At 42.0% G+C, this 23,859-nt stretch overlaps 2 protein-coding genes across 2 annotated transcripts in view; both read right to left on the bottom strand.

Moving 5' to 3' along the window:
• Positions 1–1,649: 1,649 nt before the first annotated feature.
• pa2g4b (proliferation-associated 2G4, b) lies at positions 1,650–9,744 on the bottom strand. Its single transcript, XM_017487289.3, has 13 exons — positions 9,562–9,744; positions 7,775–7,903; positions 7,561–7,666; positions 7,351–7,420; positions 7,138–7,230; positions 5,718–5,781; positions 4,118–4,196; positions 3,895–3,973; positions 3,669–3,802; positions 3,208–3,302; positions 2,863–2,990; positions 2,696–2,749; positions 1,650–2,126 (listed from the first exon to the last, which is right to left on the bottom strand). The coding sequence occupies exons 1-13, from the start codon at positions 9,647–9,649 to the stop codon at positions 2,061–2,063; spliced, it is 1,185 nt and encodes a 394-aa protein (XP_017342778.1). The 5' UTR covers positions 9,650–9,744; the 3' UTR covers positions 1,650–2,060.
• A 5,172-nt stretch (positions 9,745–14,916) lies between these two features.
• The window catches only part of erbb3b (erb-b2 receptor tyrosine kinase 3b), a 37,337-nt gene continuing 28,394 nt past the window's right edge, over positions 14,917–23,859 (bottom strand). The window contains exons 19-29 of the mRNA XM_053686259.1: positions 23,041–23,160; positions 22,776–22,874; positions 22,165–22,350; positions 21,903–22,049; positions 20,035–20,110; positions 19,787–19,933; positions 18,047–18,144; positions 17,787–17,957; positions 17,616–17,687; positions 16,470–16,731; positions 14,917–16,345 (exon numbers count right to left, since the gene is read on the bottom strand). Coding sequence (XP_053542234.1) covers positions 15,525–16,345; positions 16,470–16,731; positions 17,616–17,687; positions 17,787–17,957; positions 18,047–18,144; positions 19,787–19,933; positions 20,035–20,110; positions 21,903–22,049; positions 22,165–22,350; positions 22,776–22,874; positions 23,041–23,160 — 2,199 coding nt within the window. The 3' untranslated portion in view covers positions 14,917–15,524. The remainder of the gene's footprint in view (positions 16,346–16,469; positions 16,732–17,615; positions 17,688–17,786; positions 17,958–18,046; positions 18,145–19,786; positions 19,934–20,034; positions 20,111–21,902; positions 22,050–22,164; positions 22,351–22,775; positions 22,875–23,040; positions 23,161–23,859) is intronic.

The following is a 23,859-nucleotide window of genomic DNA, read 5'->3' as shown; positions in this document are numbered from 1 at the left end:
ATTTCTTCAAGAGTCATGAAACACTAAAGTAAATGTTCTGAGATTTGAACAGGTGTCTGTGTCGCGCATCATAAAAGACACTGTTAGCATCCGTTCATTTTAATTGCAGGAGAAAACTGGTTAATTTTGAGCTCCCCCCCCCGCTACGTTCGCCTTCCGGGTTTAAAATCCACATCGTGTCGACTTCACAGGCAGTGACGTGGCAGTGTACTATAGTACATCGATGACGCATCAGTGTCTCATAATTATTCACGAGACTGAGTGTTCTTATCCTATGAGAAGACGTGGTGTCTAAATTATTCATGCATGGCTTTCCCTGCAATGCTAGACTCTGGCTGCCAGCGGTTGGTTGGCCACGCCCACTCCTCCTCCCTTCTTCTCACAGCCATCCACGCCCATTTAAGTCACATTTTTCAAAAGGATTGTGAGGTAGACGAGCTGCAAGAAGGGGGTTTCATGACACTTAATGACATTTCGGACAGTGTAAACTGTGAGGTAGAAGTGCTTTGGTATATTTTTATAGCCTTCCTGTGCTCAGTCAGCTGCATAGAGGAGCTTATAATTGGTAAAGGTTGACACCAGGTTTGGAATATCCGAATAGTTTACGTTGATCTAAAATTGTTATAATATCCATTCCTGACCTGCTTGTTGAGTTAATTAAGTAAGGCCTAACGAGTTGAACTGGAAGGGTGTCTGATGACTTTATTATTATTTTTTTTCCAGTTATTTATACAGCAATCTATTTCACTTGCCACTATTTGTTCTATTTTTTTGAAGCTCATAAAATATCAAATAAATGCATGTTAATATTCATGGAGAATTTTTTTTTCAAAAAGATCCGAGATCAAAAGTATAAACACATTTAAGTTTTCAATTAATGTGATCAGGGATTTATTGTCGACTGTAACAAACACTACAGGACTCGGATATCGCGTAGCAAAAGTCATGCTAACATCGTAGCCCATGTAATGAAATGAAAAAAATCCCAACAAGGAAAAAGTCAACATGCTGTTCTATAAACTAGTCATGTCACGTTTTTAAAAAATAATGCATGAAAATGATTACATTTAAAAATGCACAATTTCTGTGGATTTGTTTTATATTTCAGCTACTGTACTAGCACAGTTATTATTCAAATTATTCAGTGTTATATGTACAATAGCAAAAATATGTAAAAGATAAAGCCCAAGATTCTTTTGCTACATGAATAAGCTCATGAGCAGTTGCAGAATTGCAGGAAGATAAAAAGTACAGGGCATTTAGAAATCAGACTACGGTTGCTATATTTGGCCAAGGTCATTTATTCTTTTGGAAGTTATAAAAGAATGGCAGGCTTGTTTAGCTCTTAGGGTCAGACACACAGTTCAGCTGTAAAAAAAACAAACAAACAAAAAAAAAAACAGCTTTCTATATCTAGGAAAAATACAAAATAAAGTCAGTCGTGTTACAGTTCTAACACCAGACATCACCACATTCCAGCTCATAACACTTCCGTCGTTGCTGAAACAGAGATCATATCCATGTTTGAGCAGCTACACGTCTACATACGATCTACAATAGCTCTCTCAATAGATCAGACACTCATCACAAAGGCGAACGCTTTCAAACATGAGTCTTGAGAATTTAAAAGAATAATGGGCACACTGGAGTAATGATACTTCGCTGGTGCCGCCACTTTGCTTTTATTTTCCGAGATTGGTTTTACAATGACAGTTTAATAAGAAAAATATTTATCAACATTATTATTATTATTATTATTATTATTATTATTATAAGAGGGGCAACCCCACTTAACATGCGGCCCTGTAAATAAAGGCAGTCAGTTGGTGTGTAGCACTTCCCCCATCTGTAACCTCCTGTAGAGAAGCCAGTTTTGTTAACGTCACCAGACTACACGAGCTGTGGGAACTCAAAACTGATGTGTGGACTTCATAGCTGTCATACAGAGTTACAGGCTGATCGAAGGCTAAAGGCTGGAGGCGTCTCAGTGGGGCATGTCGGGACTCTTCTATTCTCCGTCGGTCAGTATTATTGGCAGTAGGGGGCAGAGGAAGCTTTTTCTACTTGGCAGTCTCCGTCTCCACCTCCATCGGTTGTCCAGTGGCGTTCTCTGCTGTCTTAGAGGCCTGAGATAAAACAAGGATATGAGCAAAGAAAGAAAGAAAGAGAAAAAAAAAAGGATGATTACACTTAATAATACTACACTATAATATAAAACATTCATCTGATTAAGTTAGAAACATTTGTTGCGATTAAACTTCTTACTTCGTGAAGCGGGGGGGGGGGGGTATGATTCCGATTAAAACCAAAACACAAAGAGGAGATGATCCCTACCAGGGGTCTAAATAAAGTATTTTATTTAATAAACACAAACACATAATCGATCCTCTACTTTATGATTTGTCGAGAATCATCTGCCGCGGCACCTAGCGCACGGGCTTTCGTTTCGACGGAGAATTCAAGGACGCTTGCCTCATCGTCATGGCAACAGCTCATGCCCAGGTCAGATTGCGTCACAGTTTGTTGGATAAAACCATACAACCCTGCTCAGACATTCCATGACCAACAATTCCATGACTGTCGGCGTTGGTAGAGCGTGAACTGGGCTTATTCCATCAACACATCATTTAGCACAGACTAAAACTCTGACTCGAGTTCAACTTCTGCATGTTTCCAAGCAGCGGAAAGAACCAACCTTCTTTTTCTTCTTCTTTTGGGCCTTCCGGCTGACTGAGCTTTGCAACAAAGCCTGCAGAAAGAGGGAGAAGACGCAATCGATCAACCTAAAATGCAGAGTGTTGCATGACACCAAAAGAGGACGGGCCATACTCCAACTTTTTTTTTTTTTCCACCCAAGCTTACCTTGAGCTCAGGATCCTGCACCTCGTGGTCGGACTTGTACAGCTCCGGCTCGAAGGGACCGTTGGTGATTCTCAGGGGACCGTTGGCCATCAGCATCACGGTGAATTTAAACTGCGCCACGTGCTCGCCTGGAAGAAGAAGAAGAACAAAAAAAAGAGACTCGGGTGTGAGGAAACGATCAGAGTAAAAATGATTGTCATATTAATGGTATGTTATCTCGTGTAAAGATAGATGTCTCTGCGCTGAGGGTCAAATATATAATGCAACGGGGGGTGGATGGGGGGTTCGTCATGTCTTGTTAGTCTTTCTGTGAATGACAGTTCAGAACTGATCAGTGTCACTCACCTTCCTTCTCATGCAGGACGGTGAAAGGCTGCAGCAGCTCGTGTTTGGCACACTCCACAACACCCAGCCGAGCCTTGCTCTCATCCTCGAACGCCCTGAGACAGACAGAGAGAGAGAGAGAGAAACAGGGGAGTTAGGGGGAGGACAAATCAACCCCAAAGGGTGATTTATGAGAAAACGACAAGATGTGGCAAAAGTGTGTGTGTTCTAGCTTGATAACTGGTCTCAGTTTGACTAGTACGTGTTAATATGTGCTTTTATCCCCCCTCCAAGACACACACAGTCACTGCATCTTTTCAACTGTACCCATTTGTGTACACGAGCTCAGACACCCATGACTGGGATAGTTGCCTGGATAGCAAGGATAATTATGCGGCGCCTTTCCGGCATTCGAACCTGTAATCTCGCAACAATAGGGCGAGTTCAAAAAGTATTCAAATTCCTCAAAGGCATAAACGCACCTGAGAGTGAAAGGCATGGTGTCGTAGCGTTTCTCCACCTCGCTGAAAAACGCCCTCGAGGTCTTCATTTTCAACCCGTACTGCTTGCTCGGGTCTCGCTTGTAAACGGTGGTCCTCTGTCCTGAGTCTTTAGCCTAGATTAAGAGAAGGGGCGTTTGTGTTACGATCACACGGCTGGAGAAAAGAGTCACGGAGACGCTGGACCGCGAGATGAACTGCCGCTCACCTTCCCCTCTCCTGTGCTGATCAGCACATCCACGGCAAACACTTCATGCACCTCGAACTCAGCCTTCTCATGATCCTTCCTGCACAGGGAGTAAGGATTTGAAGTTTTAATAATAAAAACCCTTCCAGACTTTTCGCTTAAATGTATTCAACAAGCACACAACGTTCCTTTTTCCTGATTTAAGAAGAAATATTCCAACAAAGCGCAGCATAAACCACCTCACCTCTGCTGGTCTGTAGGGTTCTGAATGATGGTCTTCTCTCCATCAATGATGTGCTGCTTCAGCTGATGGGACAGCATTCCTACAGACAACACAGGGGCACTGGCTATAATAACGATAACTTTACCGAGGGACAGCGATGCTTAATAAAAGAAATGACCATAAAATAAATACCAAAGAGAAATAGAACACAGCACCAGGGCTGCAACAACTAATCGATAAAATCAATAACAATAGAATGTCATTATCGACTAGTTGGTCTGCTGACGTCACGGAGGGGCGTTTACGTATGACGTCGCTTTCATGAAAACTCAGGCGCAAACACGTGCGAAATGGCAGAGAAAACACATAACCCCGCGACAAAAAAAAAAAGTGTGTCTCCCAAGTCATCTAAGGCATGCGAGTATTTTACAATAAATGCAGCAAAGAAGATGGTAACTTGCATGCTATGCAAAGCTGAGCTTGTGTGGCACGGGACTACCACGGTGATGCACGAGCACATGAAAAGCGTCGGTGTCACGGACGGAGGTGAAACATCAGCACGGTAAGCAAAAACCTGAGTATATCCACATTATATGAACGTGTGAAAATGGTATAGTCTAGTTTACGTCCATGCTATCGTGTAAACAGCTTTGTTTACCAACTTCGGGACAGTCACACTAGATGTATTTTGTCTGGAGCATCAGGTTGCGCAGCATATCCGTGGATTAAAATAGCACTAGCACAGAAACGGGTTCAATTAAAACGCTGTGAACAAAGTCAGGCACTAAATCTAAAGGCACTTGATGACGGCAGCAGTAAAAGGTTTTTTAGTCACGGTAGTGGTTTTCATCGAATGCTCATGCATTTGTGCATAATTGTTCCCGCGTTCTCAAATGCGATTTACTGCGGCTCTACGTTATATGCATTAAACGAATGAATGATATATCTGAGATATTTTCGGTTTGTCACATCTGAAGTACAGCAGGTCTGTGTAAAAGAAATTTAAACAAAAAAAATGGTTAAAACATGTCGTATTGATTATATATTATTTAGATTTCTTATATTAATCATGGTTGTCAACTTGTCATCAGCAATTATCATTATAAACAATGAAAATATTAATTTACATATAAATTGCTTCTTGCATGCTCAATTGCTGTTTTTTTTTTGTTTTATTAATGTCGGAAAGAAACAGCTCTCCATGAGCGAATTTGTTCAGAGGAGAAATCCCCCATGCACTCCTCGACAAGCAGCCATCGTAACAGATGCTATCCTATATATTTCTGAAACTCAATTTTTGGATTTGTTTTTGATTATTTATATTTTGGATATTATTTAAAGTGTTGCTGCTTAAAACTGGACAAACTGTGGACAAATGACCAATGTTTTATTTAAGGTTTAAATGTAAAAAATGTAAATTTTTCAAAAATTAAAATGTTCCTTTTGCATTTTAAAAAAAAAGTACACACAGGAATACTCTGATTTGCGGGTTTATTTTTTATAATAAACAAAATGTAATTGTAAAAAAAAGTTTAACCCCTACACAGCACACAGCTGTTAAATCCGTTTCTTCCTTCACGCAATAACGCACACGCGTGTAGCTCACTGGCGTGCATCTTACCCTCGATGGCTGTGCATTTGAAGGACTCGGCGATCTTATTCCAGGCTTCGGTGACCTGAGTGTTCTGAAACAGGCGGACAAGATATAACGCATTAGCGTGACTGAGCAGGTGAACAACGGTTGCAAGAATATATTGAACTTCTGAAGGGAATGCACAGGAGAAAAGAGGGCAGAAATAAAAGTAGACCAAATCCAAATCCAAAGGTCAATGCTGGTTGTTACTGAAAATGACACCCAGCTGTTGAACAGGTCACAGACTGATCACTAATGCCAAGATGGCAGACAAACTGTACTCTAATGCCAAGACAGGACACAAACTAACCCCTATTGCCAACAGTGGAGACAACTGCACCCTAATGCAAAGACTGGATAAAGACTGGGCACTAATGCCAAGACTAGATACAGACTAAGCCTTAATACCAAGACTGGAGACAAAAAACTGGACCCTAATGCAAAGACTGGACACAGACTAAGCCCTAATGCAAAGACTGGACACAGACTAAGCCCTAATGCGAAGACTGGACACAGACTAAGCCCTAATGTGAAGACTGGACACAGACTAAGCCCTAATGTGAAGACTGGACACAGACTAAGCCCTAATGTGAAGACTGGACACAGACTGAGGCCTAATGCGAAGACTGGACACAGACTAAGCCCTAATGCGAAGACTGGACACAGACTAAGCCCTAATGTGAAGACTGGACACAGACTAAGCCCTAATGTGAAGACTGGACACAGACTAAGCCCTAATGTGAAGACTGGACACAGACTAAGCCCTAATGTGAAGACTGGACACAGACTGAGGCCTAATGCGAAGACTGGACACAGACTAAGCCCTAATGCGAAGACTGGACACAGACTAAGCCCTAATGTGAAGACTGGACACAGACTAAGCCCTAATGTGAAGACTGGACACAGACTAAGCCCTAATGTGAAGACTGGACACAGACTGAGGCCTAATGCGAAGACTGGACACAGACTAAGCCCTAATGCGAAGACTGGACACAGACTAAGCCCTAATGTGAAGACTGGACACAGACTAAGCCCTAATGTGAAGACTGGACACAGACTAAGCCCTAATGTGAAGACTGGACACAGACTAAGCCCTAATGCGAAGACTGGACACAGACTGAGGCCTAATGCGAAGACTGGACACAGACTGAGGCCTAATGCGAAGACTGGACACAGACTGAGCCCTAATGTGAAGACTGGACACAGACTGAGCTCTAATGTCAATGATTCCTCAAATAACATGGCACGTTTTGCCCAAGATATACACCGTGAACTTATTGAAATAGTTCAGTATCGGGTTTCTAGTTTATAGCACTAGGTTCTGGTACAGTATGTTTTGAGTGCTTGGGTCGATCCACTGACAGACCACCAGACGACAACCCCTGATCCATGCCGTCAGTCCACTCACCTGGTTTCCAGGCTTAACAAGCCGCAGAGCTGCTTCAGCACACAGGTAGGCAGCTTTGATCACATCCGCCTTCCGGCCAGTCACTGGTGCTTCCTGAGAGAAAAGCACAGAACGGTCACCTGGGTTTAAACGAAATGAGGTGCTTGTTTAAGTTTGTATAAAACCGATTAATGCATTCGAGCAGCTAGCAGTAACAGGAATGACGTGAGAGACCTTGGTCGCTCCAACCACCAGGCTGTGAGCTACGTTAGAGATGAAGCCATCCACGTGAACTCCGAGATCGCTGCGAAAACAAGGAAAAGAAAGACACACCCTTTATGGCAGGCAAACGTAACATAAACAGGCCCGTGGCTAGAAATGATTGAATTTTTTTCTAGTTTATCCAGATCATTTAAAAACATCTTGAAGTAATAGATAAGTTACATTTTAACCAAGTCACCATCCTGCAGTGTGTAGTCAGGGTCACTCTTCAGAGGAGAGAAGTGGCACACACAGTTGTTGACGGACACACAGGTGGGGAAGGCGATACCTGTTGGACACGCAACAACGTCGCACCTTTAAAAGCGTTCTAAACAAAATCTTCGTGAAACTTCCGAATAGGCAGACTGAGCACGTGCAGCACGCGAGCACCATTTACCTTTCTTGATCTCCTTCTCCTTTTTAAACACCTTGCTCGTCTCGGCAGTGATGAAGGCGTCTCCTTTCTCACACAAGCTGAGCACGGAGACACCCGGCTTGGCCGCATCTACGACAGCACGCAGAGCCACTGGAGGAGAGAACACATACATACACACACAAAGCGGTGAGTATTATAATTAAGGAAAGCTATGGCGTTTTTTTTGTTTTGTTTTGCACAAGCAGCCATCAGATATAGAGATGCTTCTACAAACTTCAATTTAATCACGTTAAAAACTACGGTTGTCTTTTATCCCCTAACAGTTTTGGCCAGATTCAGTAAGCCGAGTGATATAAGACATACAAGTAATAAGATCAGTGATGGCTGGTTGTGATAAACGGAAGGGCTAAACACACAGCAATGAAAATATTATGATTGATAATATCAGGAGGTCTCATCCGTGTCATTGTTAAACTCTTCCACACACACCCGGGCAGACAAATCGCAAATGCTACGTTCACACATACAGCGACAAACTGACCGCAGGCTATTCATTTTCCATCACAGCTGGCAACATGAGCGACAGCGACCACTGGCGACGAGACGTGGGCGTGTCCAGCGTCTCAACAAAGCTGAGAAAAGTTTAACCTTATGCGAATTTGGAGCGACTACCAACAGTAGAGTGCACGATCCGAACGGTTTCGTGGACCTAACGTTACTATAACAACTAATAGTAAGGACGCCTACAGTAGGTACAGCGACAGGTGTGCGTGTGTGTATGTAGCGTAAGCGTTTCAAGTCCGTAACGGGTTCACGCTGGCTTCCCTCCTAAAACCGAACAAGGTCGACAGAATAGTTGTAATGATGTACTTATTCGATCTAGTTTCTCCTCCGAAGGATTATTTCGGAGGTCGAGGAGGAGGACGTCCGACTAAACAGCTAATCCGAGTTCATCATGATGTGAATCTACAGTCTGGGCTCGAAAGAAATCAGCCCCAGTTTCACTTCTTCATACCCTCTGGACCGCCGGTGGTGCTGTTGCACTTGGTTCCACAAAACAATTCCCACAGATCCTACCCATTTTCATGACACGACTCAATTGCAAAACGATCCTCGCAGTGCCGAAAACAAACCCTTCTCCTGAAGTCTTGTTATCTTTGACAGAAGGAGCTCGGCCCTGTGAGATCATGTCCACCAGCTGCCTCTGGACGAGATACACAACGGAGCACGTGCTCAACATGGAAGCTGTCAAGCTAATGGAGAGAGACATGAGGCAGAGATCCCATACACAAGTACCAAAGTTTCCCACAGCAGCTCTTTAAGTGAGTCAAGTACATTAAAATGACAGTTATACAGGCCTAGGGTGAATTCTAACACGTTTCTGTGGTCTACTGAACACTTTCAGACACTTAAACAGCTCGGTATTGTATACACAAGGCTACATGTTGTGGCACCCTATGTAGTGCACTTTAATAAAGAGTATAGGCTGAATTTGAGATTTAGCTCACAGCCTTATTTGTGACTGATGACTATCTCTAAAGGCAGCAGGAGCAGCTGCTCAGACTGGACGCGTGTTAGCAAAAACATTTTATAATCACTAAAGAACTTTTTTTTAGACGCTAAATAGACCGCGTGATAGGGTGAAGACGCCGTTAAGTCTTACCCTATGTAGCACACTAGTAAAGGGATTAGTGAATCATTTGGGATTCAGCCCAGGTACACTGTGAAGAAGCGGCGGGAAGCTAAGTTACACCGGGACTTTGCGTTTCCGCCGACAAGCTTCATTTCAAGCGTTTAGCCACACTTACAGTTCGCTATGTCGGCGCCCATTTTGTATTTAGTGACGACCAAGTCGTCGGCGATGGTCTGCTCTTGCTGGTCGTCGTCTCCTGACATTTTCCTTCTCAGTCGACAGATGTACGGCGAGGAACTTTTTTTTCCCCCCTCAGTTGTAACCACGCTCGATTCCGTCTACACGTCCAAGATGGCCGACGGACGTTTTCAAAGTAAAAGTCCTTCCGGTAGCTTTTTCTCGTAAAAGTCGCTAACTACTTTTACTCGACTTACAGTAGCGTGCAAAATAAACTAAAATAAAATAAAAAGCCATATCTCCAGTGGCTTTGAACGAGAACTTTTTCTCCAAATAAAGATGAAATGCAAGTGTATTCTGCAATGACAGCGATGTAAAATGAACAGAAAAAGCAAAACGTCGGTCATGACCTTCTCCAGTGTGCTTTGCTTGAGGGCTAGCAGCTTTCGCTTCACAAGTCAGGTTTATTTATCACTCTATCACCGTATGCAAAGATATGTGTACACTGAAATCCATCCATCCATCCATCTTCTACCGCTGATCCTTTTCAGGGTCACAGGGAACCTGGAGCCTATCCCAGGGAGCATCGGGCACAAGGCGGGGTACACCCTGGACAGGGTGCCAATACATCGCAGGGCACAAATCACATACACACTCACACACCATTCATTCATACACTTTGGACATGCCAGTCAGCCTACTGGATGACATGCCAGTCAGCATGTCTTTGGACTGGGGGAGGAAACCGGAGTACCCGGAGGAAACCCCCGCAGCACGGGGAGAACATGCAAACTCCGTGCACACAGGGCCACGGTGGGAATCGAACCCCCGACCCTGGCGAACGTGCTAACCACTAAGCCACCGTGCGCCACATGTACACTGAAATGCTTGTGGCAAAGAGTAAGTTGCTCATGTAACAGAACACACACACACACACACAGGTTACACATGCTGAACCCTCATCTAAAAATAGCTGTTAGTCTACATTCATCCCAAGGAGCATCGGGCACAAGGCAGGGTACACCCTGAATGGGGTGCCAATACATTGCAGGGCACACTCACATACACATACTACGGACACTTTGGACATGCCAATCACCCTACCACACGTGTCTTTGGACTGGGGAAAGAAACCGGAGTACCCAGAGGGCCTAGAGGGCCGTGGTGGGAATCAAACCCCCAACCCTGCAGGTGTGAGGTGAACGTGCTAACCACTAAGTCACCGTGCACCCACAATAGTGAAATGTATACACTAAACTGAAGAAATGCCATACTGTAGCTTATAAAACACAGTAAGTGGTCGTAAAAGGAACAAAAATGTTAAATATGAACATGTCCCTGCTTGCACTTATGCTGAAGCCCAACTCCAGCTTTAAATCACTATGTGTTCGTTATATGACATATAAATCTGGGCAGCATAGGAGCCTGGGAACACAGGTACACTTGTGTAGGGTGCATCCCTTTAAGCCCCCCCAAGAAAATTCATGCCCCAAAACAATTTCAAACTTACAAATAAATGCAAAATTAGCATTTAGAAGACATATACATTCAAAATGTACGGTCTCTCTCTACCACCAATACGAGCCAGCAATTGTGATGACATCATTCTGCACTTCTGTCCAATCAAATGCACTCATGGTGCTCACTGTCCAGGCTTAGCCCGGGCTGTAAGATAAGCTAAACGCTTTTGGCTATTTAAAAAGGGGGCGTGACCACTCAATATGTCCCATCCTGACTTCCAGTTTCAGTGGAAATGAGGGGTGATCCTCAATTCCTTTCCTTGCTTCATTTCCTTGCATCTTAACTTCGCCCCCTTAGGATGTGAGGGAAGGACGCAAGGATGAGATGTGAGGAGAGAGGAACTGAAGCAAGTCGAATGGAATATCCTCGCTCTCTCAAGCGTCAATTAATGATGACTGTGCTCAGCTGGATGACCTCACTGCACTTCAGGGATCTCCCTTTATGTTGTTGGAGTTTGGTTAATAACAACATTCTTAATAAAGCAAAATGCACTGATAGTATGTGAAATGTCTGGGTTATTCAACAATGAATTACTGAACAATGCATCATTTATCGCATCTTTTGTGCAGCTTTGCATATCCAAACATGTAAGGATCAATTAATTACAATACTCATTGTAATAATATAATTATTTAATTATATTTCACACTAAATTCCATCACATCATCAAAGGACTTTTTGTTGAGAGTGTGGTAGATGTAAAGGAGGAGGGGAATTTATACGTGCCTCAGCTTTTTCGACAAGAAACACTTCCACATAGAATACACCTGTTTATCCTCACTCCTAGAGCCTCTGGAAGATTCCTCACGTCCTCGAGATGCAATTAGAGAATCGATATGTCCTTCAAGATGTCTAACTTCGATCGATTTCCGGGTCACGAGCTGGAGGACGGAGGAACGAAGAAACGAGGACGCATCAGTTTGAGTATTGAGAAGCACCCTACGTCAAGACATTGAATAATGCTGTGCATTTCAGAGCCCTTTATGGGGACTTTAAACTTTTACACATTTTGTATTGTTACAACCTGAAACTGAACTTTGCCTATAATTGGGATTATTTGTCATGAATCTACACAAAAATAGCCCATGGTAATGGGTTAAAGTGGGGGTAAAAATTAATATAGTTCGCAAAATTATTTGCAAATAAAAAAAATGTAAAAGATGTGATTGCATCAGCATTTTCCCACATTGCTCTGAAACCCCTAAATGAGGTCTGCTGCAACCGGTTGCCACCAAAAGTCACATGATTTTTTTGTACTGAGTTATAATTAAAGTGTCATATGATCTCAATTTAAATTCACCTGCTCCTGAAAGGCCCCAGAGTTTCTTAGAGAACATCCTTAAACAAACATTTAAACATATTATGACTTAGGACTATCCAAACAAGTCCAGGAGAACTCTCTGGGCAAGTATCAATCAAGGTATGGTTATTAAAAAAAGTACACTTTGAACATCCTAGAATAGAATAATCACAGGTGTAACTCTGCCTAGAGGAGGCCATCCACCAAAAATCAGTGACCACGTAAGGGGGCAATAATCAGAGAAGCAACGATGAGGCCAAGGGTAGCTGAAGGAGCTGGAGAGTCCAGAGCTTAGATATGAGAAGATGTTTACCAGACAATCATAGCCTGGGCACCTCACAAAGTAGGGTGCAGCAGTTTCAAGGGGCACACTTGTAAAGAACCTTGATGAGCCGTGAACCTGTGAATTTGTTTGTGAGCTTATTTATTTTTGCTCTTGTGCACATGCTGCAGCATGGTTGTAAAAAGGAGGAAACATGAAAGCTTTTCAGCTCTCAGCTTTTCATGCTGTCTATGTCTTTCAGAGAGAGAGAGAGAGAGAGAGAGAGGGAGGGCTTGTGAATGCATCCATCACAGATAGATGTTTAAGTGTGCCACATTAATTAGCTCATTCCTCCTACACTCCCACTGCAGACTCCTGCTAAACCATGCCCCCACCCTTTTCAAGACTCCATGAAATTGAACATTTTGGCCTCGGCACAATGTGCAGCATTTGGTGGAAATCCAGTACTGCTCATAATCCAGAGAACTCCATCCACACTGTGAAGCATGGTGGTTGTAGCATCATGTTATGGGGATGCTGGTTAGGAGTTTAAGACCAGATGAATGGAGACAAATCCGGTGCAGTCCTTGAAAAAATCCTGATCCAGTCAGCAAGAGACTTGAGTCTGGTTCAGAGATTCACGTCCTAACAAGACAACAACCATAAGCATAGTGACAAAGCTACACTGGAGTGGTTCAAAAACCAAGAACCTGAATGTGTTAGAGTGGCCCAGTGAAAAGGAACAACGATGCATGATGTCAGATTAGTATTGTATTTATTCGGGTGTACAGGCCACACGCATACACATTAAGGTCCCCTTTTATTTTTCTGACACAAAAGGGAAAATGTGTAGAAATGAAAACTTTTACACTTTATAAACATAAACTGTAAAATTCTATTAATAGATTGACAGCATGTGTGGAAAACAAACACAAATATATAAATTCTTCCAAATTTTATCAAAACTTGGCATTCCAGTACATATAAAACACATAAGCATCATGGTTTATAAAACTTCAAAGGGATACACTTCATGCTTACTACATAAATGCGCACACACACACACACACACACACACAGAGTAGGTCTCCCGCTAACTGGCCATCGCACTTGCTACCATTTTGTCTTCTCATTCTCAAAACGCTGGCCCTAATTACAGTATTAGCTGGATAATCATATAGCCTGACAAACCCGTGGAAACCTGGGGTCTTGTGTATAAAACTTTGCATTGATTTCATCCTTAAACATTGTGTATGTACAAGTTATGATTCTGTATATGATTGAGTAGTTTCAGATTTATATAATGGTGTGGGTCGTGTCCCATAGACAATTGTAATGTAATGCTAATCAGCACAAGATTATGTGAGTATCCTTAGTGAAATCATCAGAAATTGTTATATTTTTGTATTTTATATACACATACTAATATATATATATATATATATATATATATATATATATATATATATATATATATATATATATATATATATATATATATATATATCTCATGTATACACTGCCAGTCAAGAGTCAACACCTTGTATTAACATTTTGGCGAAACTTGGGAAGAAACGGGGTCGAGATAAATACTCTAGAATCAGAAAATCCAACTAAAACGTAGAAATGTATGACTTTATTTAACTGGGGAAAGAAATCTAGCTCCAACTGGAAAAGGCCAATCTGGATCACCCTAGGCATTTACATTCTTGGTATTTTGTCAGACGCCCTTATCCAGAGCGACTTACAGTAATCTCACTTATAGATCTGAGCAGTTGAGGGTTAAGGGCCTTGCTCAAGGGTCCAACAGCTTGAACTCATGACCTTCCAATCAGTAGTGCAATGTCTTAATCGCTGAGCTACCACTGCCCCTACCCCTACCCCTACCATTACCACTGCATTTCTAGCACACAACAGTATGCTTACAGTAACTGCTTCACCAAACATGTCCACTTGCCTTTAATAAAGTCCTGATTTAGAGTTCCATTCAATTCTGAGAGTGGACAATGAAGATGTCCTTACATACAAAAATGTTGGTATTTTAATTAATTAATTGCCAAGACTGGGTAAACTGTAATAAAAATGTAAAATTAAAATATATATATTATATATATAATAATAAATTACAACCCGTTTGTTCAAAAACCTTTGACTGGCAGTGTATAAATTTGTATAATCTGGTCATATTATGCGAAATACATCAGTATCAATGCAATGACTTCTGCACACACAGACAGAGGAAAAGTAACTACATACTGGTCATACCAAAGTCCAGCCTTGAAGTCTTTATTGCCTGAGTCATGTTTCAGAAGAAAAAAGTGGATTAAAATGATTTCACATTTTAAAACATGGCCCATTTATCTGCTAATGGGAATCACCAATACACCACAACACACACGTATAACTCGAATTACACCTGGGAGGGGGTTAGCGTATTCGAAGCCAGAAAATCTAAAACGCTAGCACAAGACGGTGTAAATGGTAGTGTAAATTTCAGGCAACATGATTGACAGGCAAGCAATCCTGTCCTGATGGCTTGGATGTTCGTGATCCATGTTCACAGACACTGGAAGGTTTTTTTTTTTTTTTTCTTCCTTCCACTGAGTAGATATTTTATTGGAAGCTGCCAGAACGTGAGGAGAACTTTGTCTCAGGTATTGCAAAAAGTGTTCTGAATTAAAAAATCACCGACCCCTAATCACTTTACCTCTGATTAGGGGATTACACTCGAGAGTATGTGTGAGACAGTGTGTACATTTCAATGCCAATGTGTAAATCCTGATGTATGGTTTGGAAAACAGCATACACACTTTTCAAGATCAGGTCTCTGCTGAGCAAACCAGCTGCCACAGTTCAGGACTTCTGCAGTGATGCTTTATTATGTGCATACAGCGTCGGGTTTGTGGAACAGTCTGCTGTGCCAGTAGTCCGGGTTGTCAAAAGACGTGCTGCTGTTCTTTTCATCCACACCAGCACATGCGCCCCTGAAGGCTCTCATTGTAACTCTGTGTGGCTCTTCACCTGAAACCATTCTCCCCTTGGCTGGAAAGTTCTGGTACTCAAGCCGGACACCTGATGTACAAACCTTCCCACATGCATTCATGTCCTCGTATTCATCCGGCTGCTCAGCGATGGCCGCGTCCTCGTCCTCATCCGCCTTGCAGCTCCTTCTGTTGTTCCCATTCGGAGCAGATAGCTCACAAGTGTTCTGGTAAATGGCTTCTTCTCTGGGCTTGTGTGAGCTGGTGTGGGCTTTTTCTAATATCGATTCGTTTCTTATGTCCATGTATTCGTACTCAACCACAGCCTGCTTTGGTTGCCCCTCCGCCGGAACTGTGCCGACGTCAACATTGTCTTCACAGGGCTCTTTTTCAGACACTCCCTCGTTGTCTGCCGGAACTGGCACAGGTCTGTCATCACTTTCATCATCAGTGGCATTTTGTGTTTGGACAGCCTCGTGTGGTGAGAGGCTGCTACTGCAGGTCACAAGATCAGCACAGGGAGACTGTCGCGAGGCTGAAAGATCGGCTGCGCCGTCGCCACTGGCGTCTCCCGGTGAGTGAAGGAGTATAGCGGGCTGTTTGCTCATCAGCTCATACTCCTGCGACGGATCTGGGATAGCGTGCGGTTGACTCTTGTTTTTAGTTGCCCTGTTTTGTCGAAGGCTGGCTCTGGAACTGGATCGAGTCACCAGAGCGTCTTTAAAAAAAGAACAAATAGGTTAAAAACCCTGAGCACACAGTAAGTTTGATGGAAAAACAAACGAAACAAAAACAGGGTAAGATCTACCACTCTGAATGCACAAGAACAAACAAAATGTCACCTCTTCCTGAACTGTGCGCACTTCTCGGTAGGATATACCCGTCTGGGTCCTCCTCAGCCGCCTCTATTCCTGGGGAAAAAGGATCAGATGTGACAGACACACAGTTGGACAGGTACGCGCTGTCTCCTCGGCTGTTTCCTCTGCGTAGGCTTCCTGTCTGAGAGCTGATCTCGCACATTTCCATGTCCATCATCGTTCCCCTGCCTTCTGAGCTTTCAGACGTGGTTCTCGCCGAGCCTAGACGGTTCCTCTGGGACCACAGCTGAAGTGCAGACACAGCGCTGGTTAATAATTCCATATTGCTCATGACATAACGAACAGTACAATATTCTCTTCAACACACACGAGCTAATCGCGTAACCATTTTGTTCTGTTCGAGCCGAATGAGTCTGTCCATAAATATTATAATATAATAATATGATACTATTGCTAACAACTGAGATGGAGTCCTGCTGGTCTCTATTTCTGAGAGTTTCAGATGACAGAGGAGATGATTTCAGAGCATTACATCAGTGGTTCTCAAACATTTTCAGTGTGAGGCCCCCCTTGTGTAGGGTGCATCCCTTTGTCGCCCCCTAGAGTCGTCAAATTTTCTCAATTTAATTTTTTCATCTGTATTAACTTTCTCAGCTAAGAGACCACGTCCTCTATCTAAAACTTATTTGAAACAGTCTTATGTTTTATCAGCGTGAGGCTAACAGTACACTAGTATATCGACGGATGTCTCTGTTTGGTGTGTTGTGTATAATTGATTTGATTTATTAATATGTCTCATTTTTATGTAACTCATACTTCAAAGGCTGACAATCCTAACTTACGCACAGCTAAAATTAATAATAATTTAAAAAAAAACGTCCTAGAATTTCTATGCGGCCCCCCTGGTGCCATGTGGCTGCCCTCCAGTTTGAGAACCACTGATTTACATGATAGATGACTCAAGTCAGAAATGGCCAGTGGATACTAGAGTTGTGTGTGGGACTGATACAGTATTTGAATCCCACTCACACTTCCTCCGCAAGGAATTCTGACCAATCCCTTTCTGCTCGGTATCAAGATATCTGTCCAATAATGTGACCGTGATGGATGATGCATGCCATCATTATCTTCTAGTATCATAAGTGAAGTGTGTAATACGTAGTATCTGACCTGTCTGAAATCCTCCCCAGCAGTTGACGTCATGGGCAGATATCCCACTGGTACAGATTGGCCTGAGGCACTCTACAGCATGAAAGAACGAGAAATCGTTTTTATTTTCAAATACCGAACTCGCTTTCATCCGCTAAAGAGCACACAAATCAGAGGTCATCTGAGTCGTACCCTGTAGGAGCCGATTCGCATGCGGGAGTGACTCCTAGATGGTGACATGTGGAGAGGAGGAGTGGCGAAGCCATCATCCAACACCTCATCATCTTCACTTTCGAGGTCAACCTCCGTTAGCTTAGGCTCGCGCAGAAGGCTCTCATCTGCCGCAGCACTATTTTGTTCTTTCTGCATTGAGTTAAAAAAGAGACATGTACAGATGTAAGCTCTGTTCGGATGGTTTAATTAAAGGTTATTAAAGGTCACTAATGTCTAACCTTGACAACAAGGTAACGGGGTGGATCTCTTGCCATTCGGGTAAACTCGTTAGCCAGCTCTTTAAAGGTCGGCCTGACGTTCTCATCAATCATCCAGCCTGAAAAAGAAAGAAGCAAGATTCAAGAAACAAAGCAACTACTGAACATACTGTATGTGCCACAGAATGGACACAAAGACTGAAACAGATATATGTGTGTGTGTGTGTGTGTATTATATATATATATATATATATATATATATATATATATATATATATATATATATATATCTGTTTCAGTCTTTGTGTCCATTCTGTCACAGTAGGTTCATGCTTTTTCATCCAATTCACAGTAAATATCTTCCTGGCTGCTATTAATAATACATGTAATATAAATATTTGGGATATACTAAACTGATCTGGGGGAAATCCATCAAGCAGAAAAAAAATTGGGAGCATCGGTACATTCCTTCCTAAGACTTCGCTGATTTCCCTTTCAACCCCCCAGGAAAGACCTCTCTCATTCAGTTTTTAAAAAAAAAATGTATATACCACGGCTTTGCTGAATTCTCACATTTGATTTGTCAGCAAGTCTCTGACAGTAGTTGTGAACCAGAAGCAAATCACAGGTTTATATTAATGTGCTTGTTCATACTTGATCATACGTACATGATCATTTCTATAGTAACAACTTACACAGGCATGGACGGTGGTCCACATAAATGTATTAAAAATGTGTGCTGTCACTGCACATTCTTTGCTTTTCTAGCATCTTCTGCATATTTGACCCCTTTCCAACAGCGGCTATATGATGTCGAGATCCATCTTTTCACACTGAGGACGACCGAGGGACTCGTACACGACTATTACATAAGGTGCAAACATTCACTGATGCTCAAGAAGGCAACACAATATATTGGGAGGCTGGGAGGCGGGGGGGGTGAACTTTTGAACAGGAGGATCAGTGTAAATTTATTATTTTCTCAACAAGTTGACTTCTGGAAACTCAGTGAATGTTTGCACCTTATGTAATAGTCGTGTACGAGTCCCTCAGTCGTCCTCAGTGTGAAAAGACGGATCTCATCGTCATATAGTCGCTGTTGGAAAGGGGTCAAATATACAGAAGATGCTGGAAAAGTAAAGAGTGTGCAGGACCTGGAGGATTTTTCTGAAGAACAGTGGGGCGGTTTAACTGCTCAGGACGAACAAGGGACTCGTGAAGAACTCTCACAAAACATAAACACAGTCGCTGATCATCCAGGTAACGACACACGGGATTAATAATCAAGGGTGTGTAAACTTTTGAACATGTGTGTAAATTCAGTTATTATTGTGTCTTGTGGACTATATGTAAACATCTGTTATGTGAAATAGTTTATTCAGGGCAGGACTAAATAATATTTTTAAAAAACGCAATTTTTTATGATCCCTTAATTTAAAAAAAATTTATTAACCTTTTGCAGATTCTGAAAGGCGTCTGCAAACTTATGACCTCAACTGTAGTTAAACCATCTCGCATTCATTACTTTGGATCTTTTCATATTCTCTAGTTTTACTTCTGAAATTCTTGTAAAATGCAGACAGAGGAGTAAATCTGAGTGAAATTGTAAATATGAAAGCCTTTTGTGTGTATGACTGAGATAAAAAAAAAAACAAAACAAACAAAAAAACCTAAAGAAGATATAAAGAAACACTTTGTGTGTGTAAGAGAGAGAAATTTTGGAATGATGTCCAAAACAGCACCTCACAGCATAAGACTTACACTTGACCATGACCATGTAGACATCGATGGTGCAGATCTGTGGTTGGGCCAAACGCTCGCCCTTCTCCAGCAGACCCGGCACATCGTTAGGATGCATGAAAGTGTACGGCTCCGCCCCATGTGACATCATCTCCCACACTGTCACACCTGCAGCAGCGGGGAAATATCCGGTCATTTATCCAGGATGGATCACACAGATGTAGAGCTTTATCAGCGTGTACCACGATTCCCGAAGCATCACGTCTTACCGTAACTCCAGACGTCGCTCTGGTGAGTATATCTCCTAAACAAGATGCTCTCTAATGCCATCCATTTTATTGGAGTCTAAACACAATAAGCAGACTGTTAGTGGGAATATAAGTGGGAAACTATAAACAATTGACCCCATTTTCTCTATTTTTTTTTTGTTTCTTTTTATTTCTTCTCCGCTGGCACACTAATGCAGGTGATATAAAACGTGCATGTAATATACAATGTATATGTAAACGTACAGTACTGCTCATGTGAAAGGTACCAAATTAGCTGTGCTCCATGTTCATGTTCACTATACTATATGCACCATATATGATCAATATAGTCTACAACGTATTTGAACATGAAACCACTTTGTAAATGGTTTACACTTGATCGGATGTGTTTCTTAAAGTGCCATTAGTATGCTTTTCCTTTTTCGATTACAGAAATAGCCACACCTGATCAAACTGTACCACGAAATAAAAACTAAAACTAAGAAACACTGGTCACCATATGCAGTGCTGTGAAAAAGTATAGCTGATTTCTTCTGTTTCTGAATGTATGTCTCATACTAAACAGATATTTAGATCTTCAAAAGAAACACAACATAAAACAAAGAGAACCTGAGTAAACACACGATACAGTTTTTAACTTAATTTTTTTATGGACGCAAAAAAAAAAAAAAAAGTTATTCAACACCTATCACACGTGAAAAACTAATTGCCTTAAACTTAAAATGTGGTTGTGGCAGCTTTAGCAGTAATAACTGCAACCAAACGCTTCTGATAACTGGAGATCAGTCTTTCACAGCGCTGTGGTGGAATCTTCTTTGCAGAACTGCTTTAGTTCAGCCACACTGGATGGTTTTCGAGCGTGAACTGTCCGTTTAAGGTCTTGACACTGCATCTCAATTGGTTCAAGTCAGGACTTTGACTAGGCCACTTCAAAACCTTCATTTAGCTTGTTTTGAACCATTCAGAGGTGGACTTACTCCTATGCTTTGGATGATTGTCTTGCTGCATAATCCAGTTGCGCTTGAGTTTCAATTTTCGGACATTCTACTTTAGGATTTTCTGGTAGAGAGCAGAATTCATGCTTCCTCAATTACTGCACGTTTCCCAGGCCCTGAATCAGTAAAGCATCCCCACACCATCACACTTCCACCACCATGCTTCACCGTAGCCATGATGATCTTTTTGTGGAATTCAGTGTTTGGTTTATGGCAGATGTAACGGCACCGCCGTCTTCCAAACAGTCCCACTTTCAACTCATTAATCATCAGAACATTCTCCCAAAAGGTTTGAGGATCATCAAGTTGTATTTTGGCAAAATTCAGATGAGCCTTAATGTTCTTCTCGGCTAGCAGTGGTTTTCACCTCGCCTCTCTTCCATGGACCTTCTTCCTCATCATTTCCGGAATTTCTTTCAACTTTGGCATAGTGTGTTACTGGGTAAGATCTTTTAACCAACTTCATGCTGTTGATAAAGTTCTATTTAAGTGTTGATGTGATTGAACAGGGTTTGCTGTAATCAGGTCTGGTTGTGTCTGGTCCAGCTGAACCCCATCATCAATGTTTCATAGATTTGGCGAATTAGTAACTACGGGGGCAAATACATATTCACACGGGTCCAGTCGTGTGAACTTTTTTTGCCTTCAATAAATAACATTATCATTTAAAAACTGCAGTTTGTTTTTACCTTTGTTTTAATTTCCTCAGGTTGATTTTGTTTTCATTTCTGAAACAATTTAGTATGAGATACACTTATTGGCATCAATAAGTTATATGCTTGTTTTACTAAAGGGTCATTCCCCAATCAGGAATATATTGTATATCATATACACTCAAACTGAAACATATTAGTGGTGATAATTGATCAATACCTTGTAGACATATTTCTTGTCATCAGGATAGAGCAGGTCTGCAACGCCAAAATCAGAAACCTGCACGATGTAGTCACTCTTCAGCAGCACGTTCCGAGCAGCAAGGTTCCTGTGGACCATGCGGTGTTCCTCTAGGTAGTACATGCCCTAAATCACAGACACAGATGAAAAAAGTTTAACATACTGTATGTACTCACAGATATACACCCAAATGTTCTAGCACTTCCACGTTCCCAGTTTTAACAGAGCTCCTGAGTCTCACCTTGGCTATCTGCACACACCAGTTGAGGAGGCGCTGGGGATCCAGGTTGTTCGCATTTTTCCGCAGATATTGCAGCAGGGAGCCGTGAGTGCTGAGTTGGGTGACTAACTGCAGGCTTTGTCCAGGACAGATTCCGAGCAAACGCACGATATATTGGTGATCCAGACTGCCGATAGACAGCATGTGCTGCGTACACAGAGACATTTATATAAGAGAGCAATAAAAAAGGTACTGCAGCACACAAGGAAGTGGTTAAAGTTGCCAGAACACTGTTAGAAGGCAACCTGGGCATCAAGGTAGCTAAATACTCAGCTAGCAGTATTTATGCACACACACATTATATTATATTATATATTATATTATATTATATTATATTATATTAAGGTAGCAAATCTTATATTAACAATTTTGGGAAAAAGGTCTGCTAGATCTGTTGTTATAGAAAATGAAACGGACCAATCAGATTCAAGAATTCACCAATGCTGTGGTATGAATACATTTATGACAAGATACAGTATGTGTGTCAGTTGTTTGCACCTGTTAAAGAAGTAGAGCTCCCCCACCTCCCACATCTCAATTTTACCCTGTGAATATACGGAAAAGTGTCTCACATCTGTAATCTCAGCGAAAGCGTGACCCCCGCTGTGGTTTTGGATGGTCTTTATAGCAACAGGGATCTTCACTGAGTCCCCTTCAGGTATCCAGAAACCCTGAGGACAAAGTAAAGGACACTTTTCAGACCATATATACATTTTAGACCAAGATAGAACAAAGTCCAGAGTCTAATACTTAAGCAGGACTTGCAACACTGATCAAATCATATACAGAACACGTGTATATGGTAGAAGGTCTGAATTAACGGATGAGTGTTCGGACCTTGTGTACGGTACCAAAGACTCCCGATCCCAGGAGTTTGCTCTTGCGTAGCTCTGAACTTTTCAGGATGCGAGCGTGAACTTTTGTCCCTTTCTCGCCTGGATCCAGCGGCTCGATGCTCTATAGGAGAAGAGGAGGGTAAGACAGAGGGAATACACAACGTCAAGCTGTTCAGGTTTTCAGCTATACATCTTGATATATCAAAATGATGAAGACTGTGTCACTGTCCAAAATACTTATGGACCTGACTGTAAGTACAGATGCCTCCTTGTCCTGAATGTTAGATGTTATGTTCCATATCAATTGTTTATACTCCCATTTTAAAAGCCTGGGGCGCTAGAGACCAGAGTGTCTCCTCTGAGCTGATTTATTGAACTGTCAGAATGTGTCACCTCTACTCAATCCCTCGTCTCAGTACTGTCCTGATATTTAGTTTTTTCCCCCCTTTTTTCTTTACATCTTGTCTTCTCCCCTGTCCTCTCATTGGTGTGTTTCCTGACTGTGTCCTGTTGATTAGGTTGTGTTTATATACTCTTATGTTTTCTATTCAGGATGCAATGTTTTCGTGTGTTTCTGTGGATTTACTTCCTGATTTTTACCCATATCACTAGCGTCTTGGCTCATCCGCTTACCTCGTGTTACAATGTGATGTATTTGGGGACGCTGCCAAATATTATAGTGTTCCGGCTTAAAAATCGATGACGGCGCCTTTAAATTAGTTGCATCACACAAATGCAAGAGCTGTGGATTTCCCAAATGCATCCTTTTTAACAGTGAAGAATACTCTCGATCAAAACGAAGAACTACGTATCTCTCTGA

This window comes from Ictalurus punctatus, chromosome 15, assembly GCF_001660625.3.
Source record: "Ictalurus punctatus breed USDA103 chromosome 15, Coco_2.0, whole genome shotgun sequence".
In the NCBI taxonomy this organism is placed as follows: domain Eukaryota; kingdom Metazoa; phylum Chordata; class Actinopteri; order Siluriformes; family Ictaluridae; genus Ictalurus; species Ictalurus punctatus.
This window is presented reverse-complemented; position numbering and strand designations above follow the sequence as displayed.

Coding starts and splice junctions, on each gene's coding strand:
- pa2g4b (XM_017487289.3), bottom strand. CDS start 9,649: ATGTCAGGAGACGACGACCAGCAAGAGCAGACCATCGCCGACGACTTG. Junction 7,231..7,350: donor TGGTGGTTGGAGCGACCAAG/GTCTCTCACGTC, acceptor CTTTTCTCTCAG/GAAGCACCAGTGACTGGCCG. Junction 4,197..5,717: donor CAAATGCACAGCCATCGAGG/GTAAGATGCACG, acceptor TGTTGTCTGTAG/GAATGCTGTCCCATCAGCTG.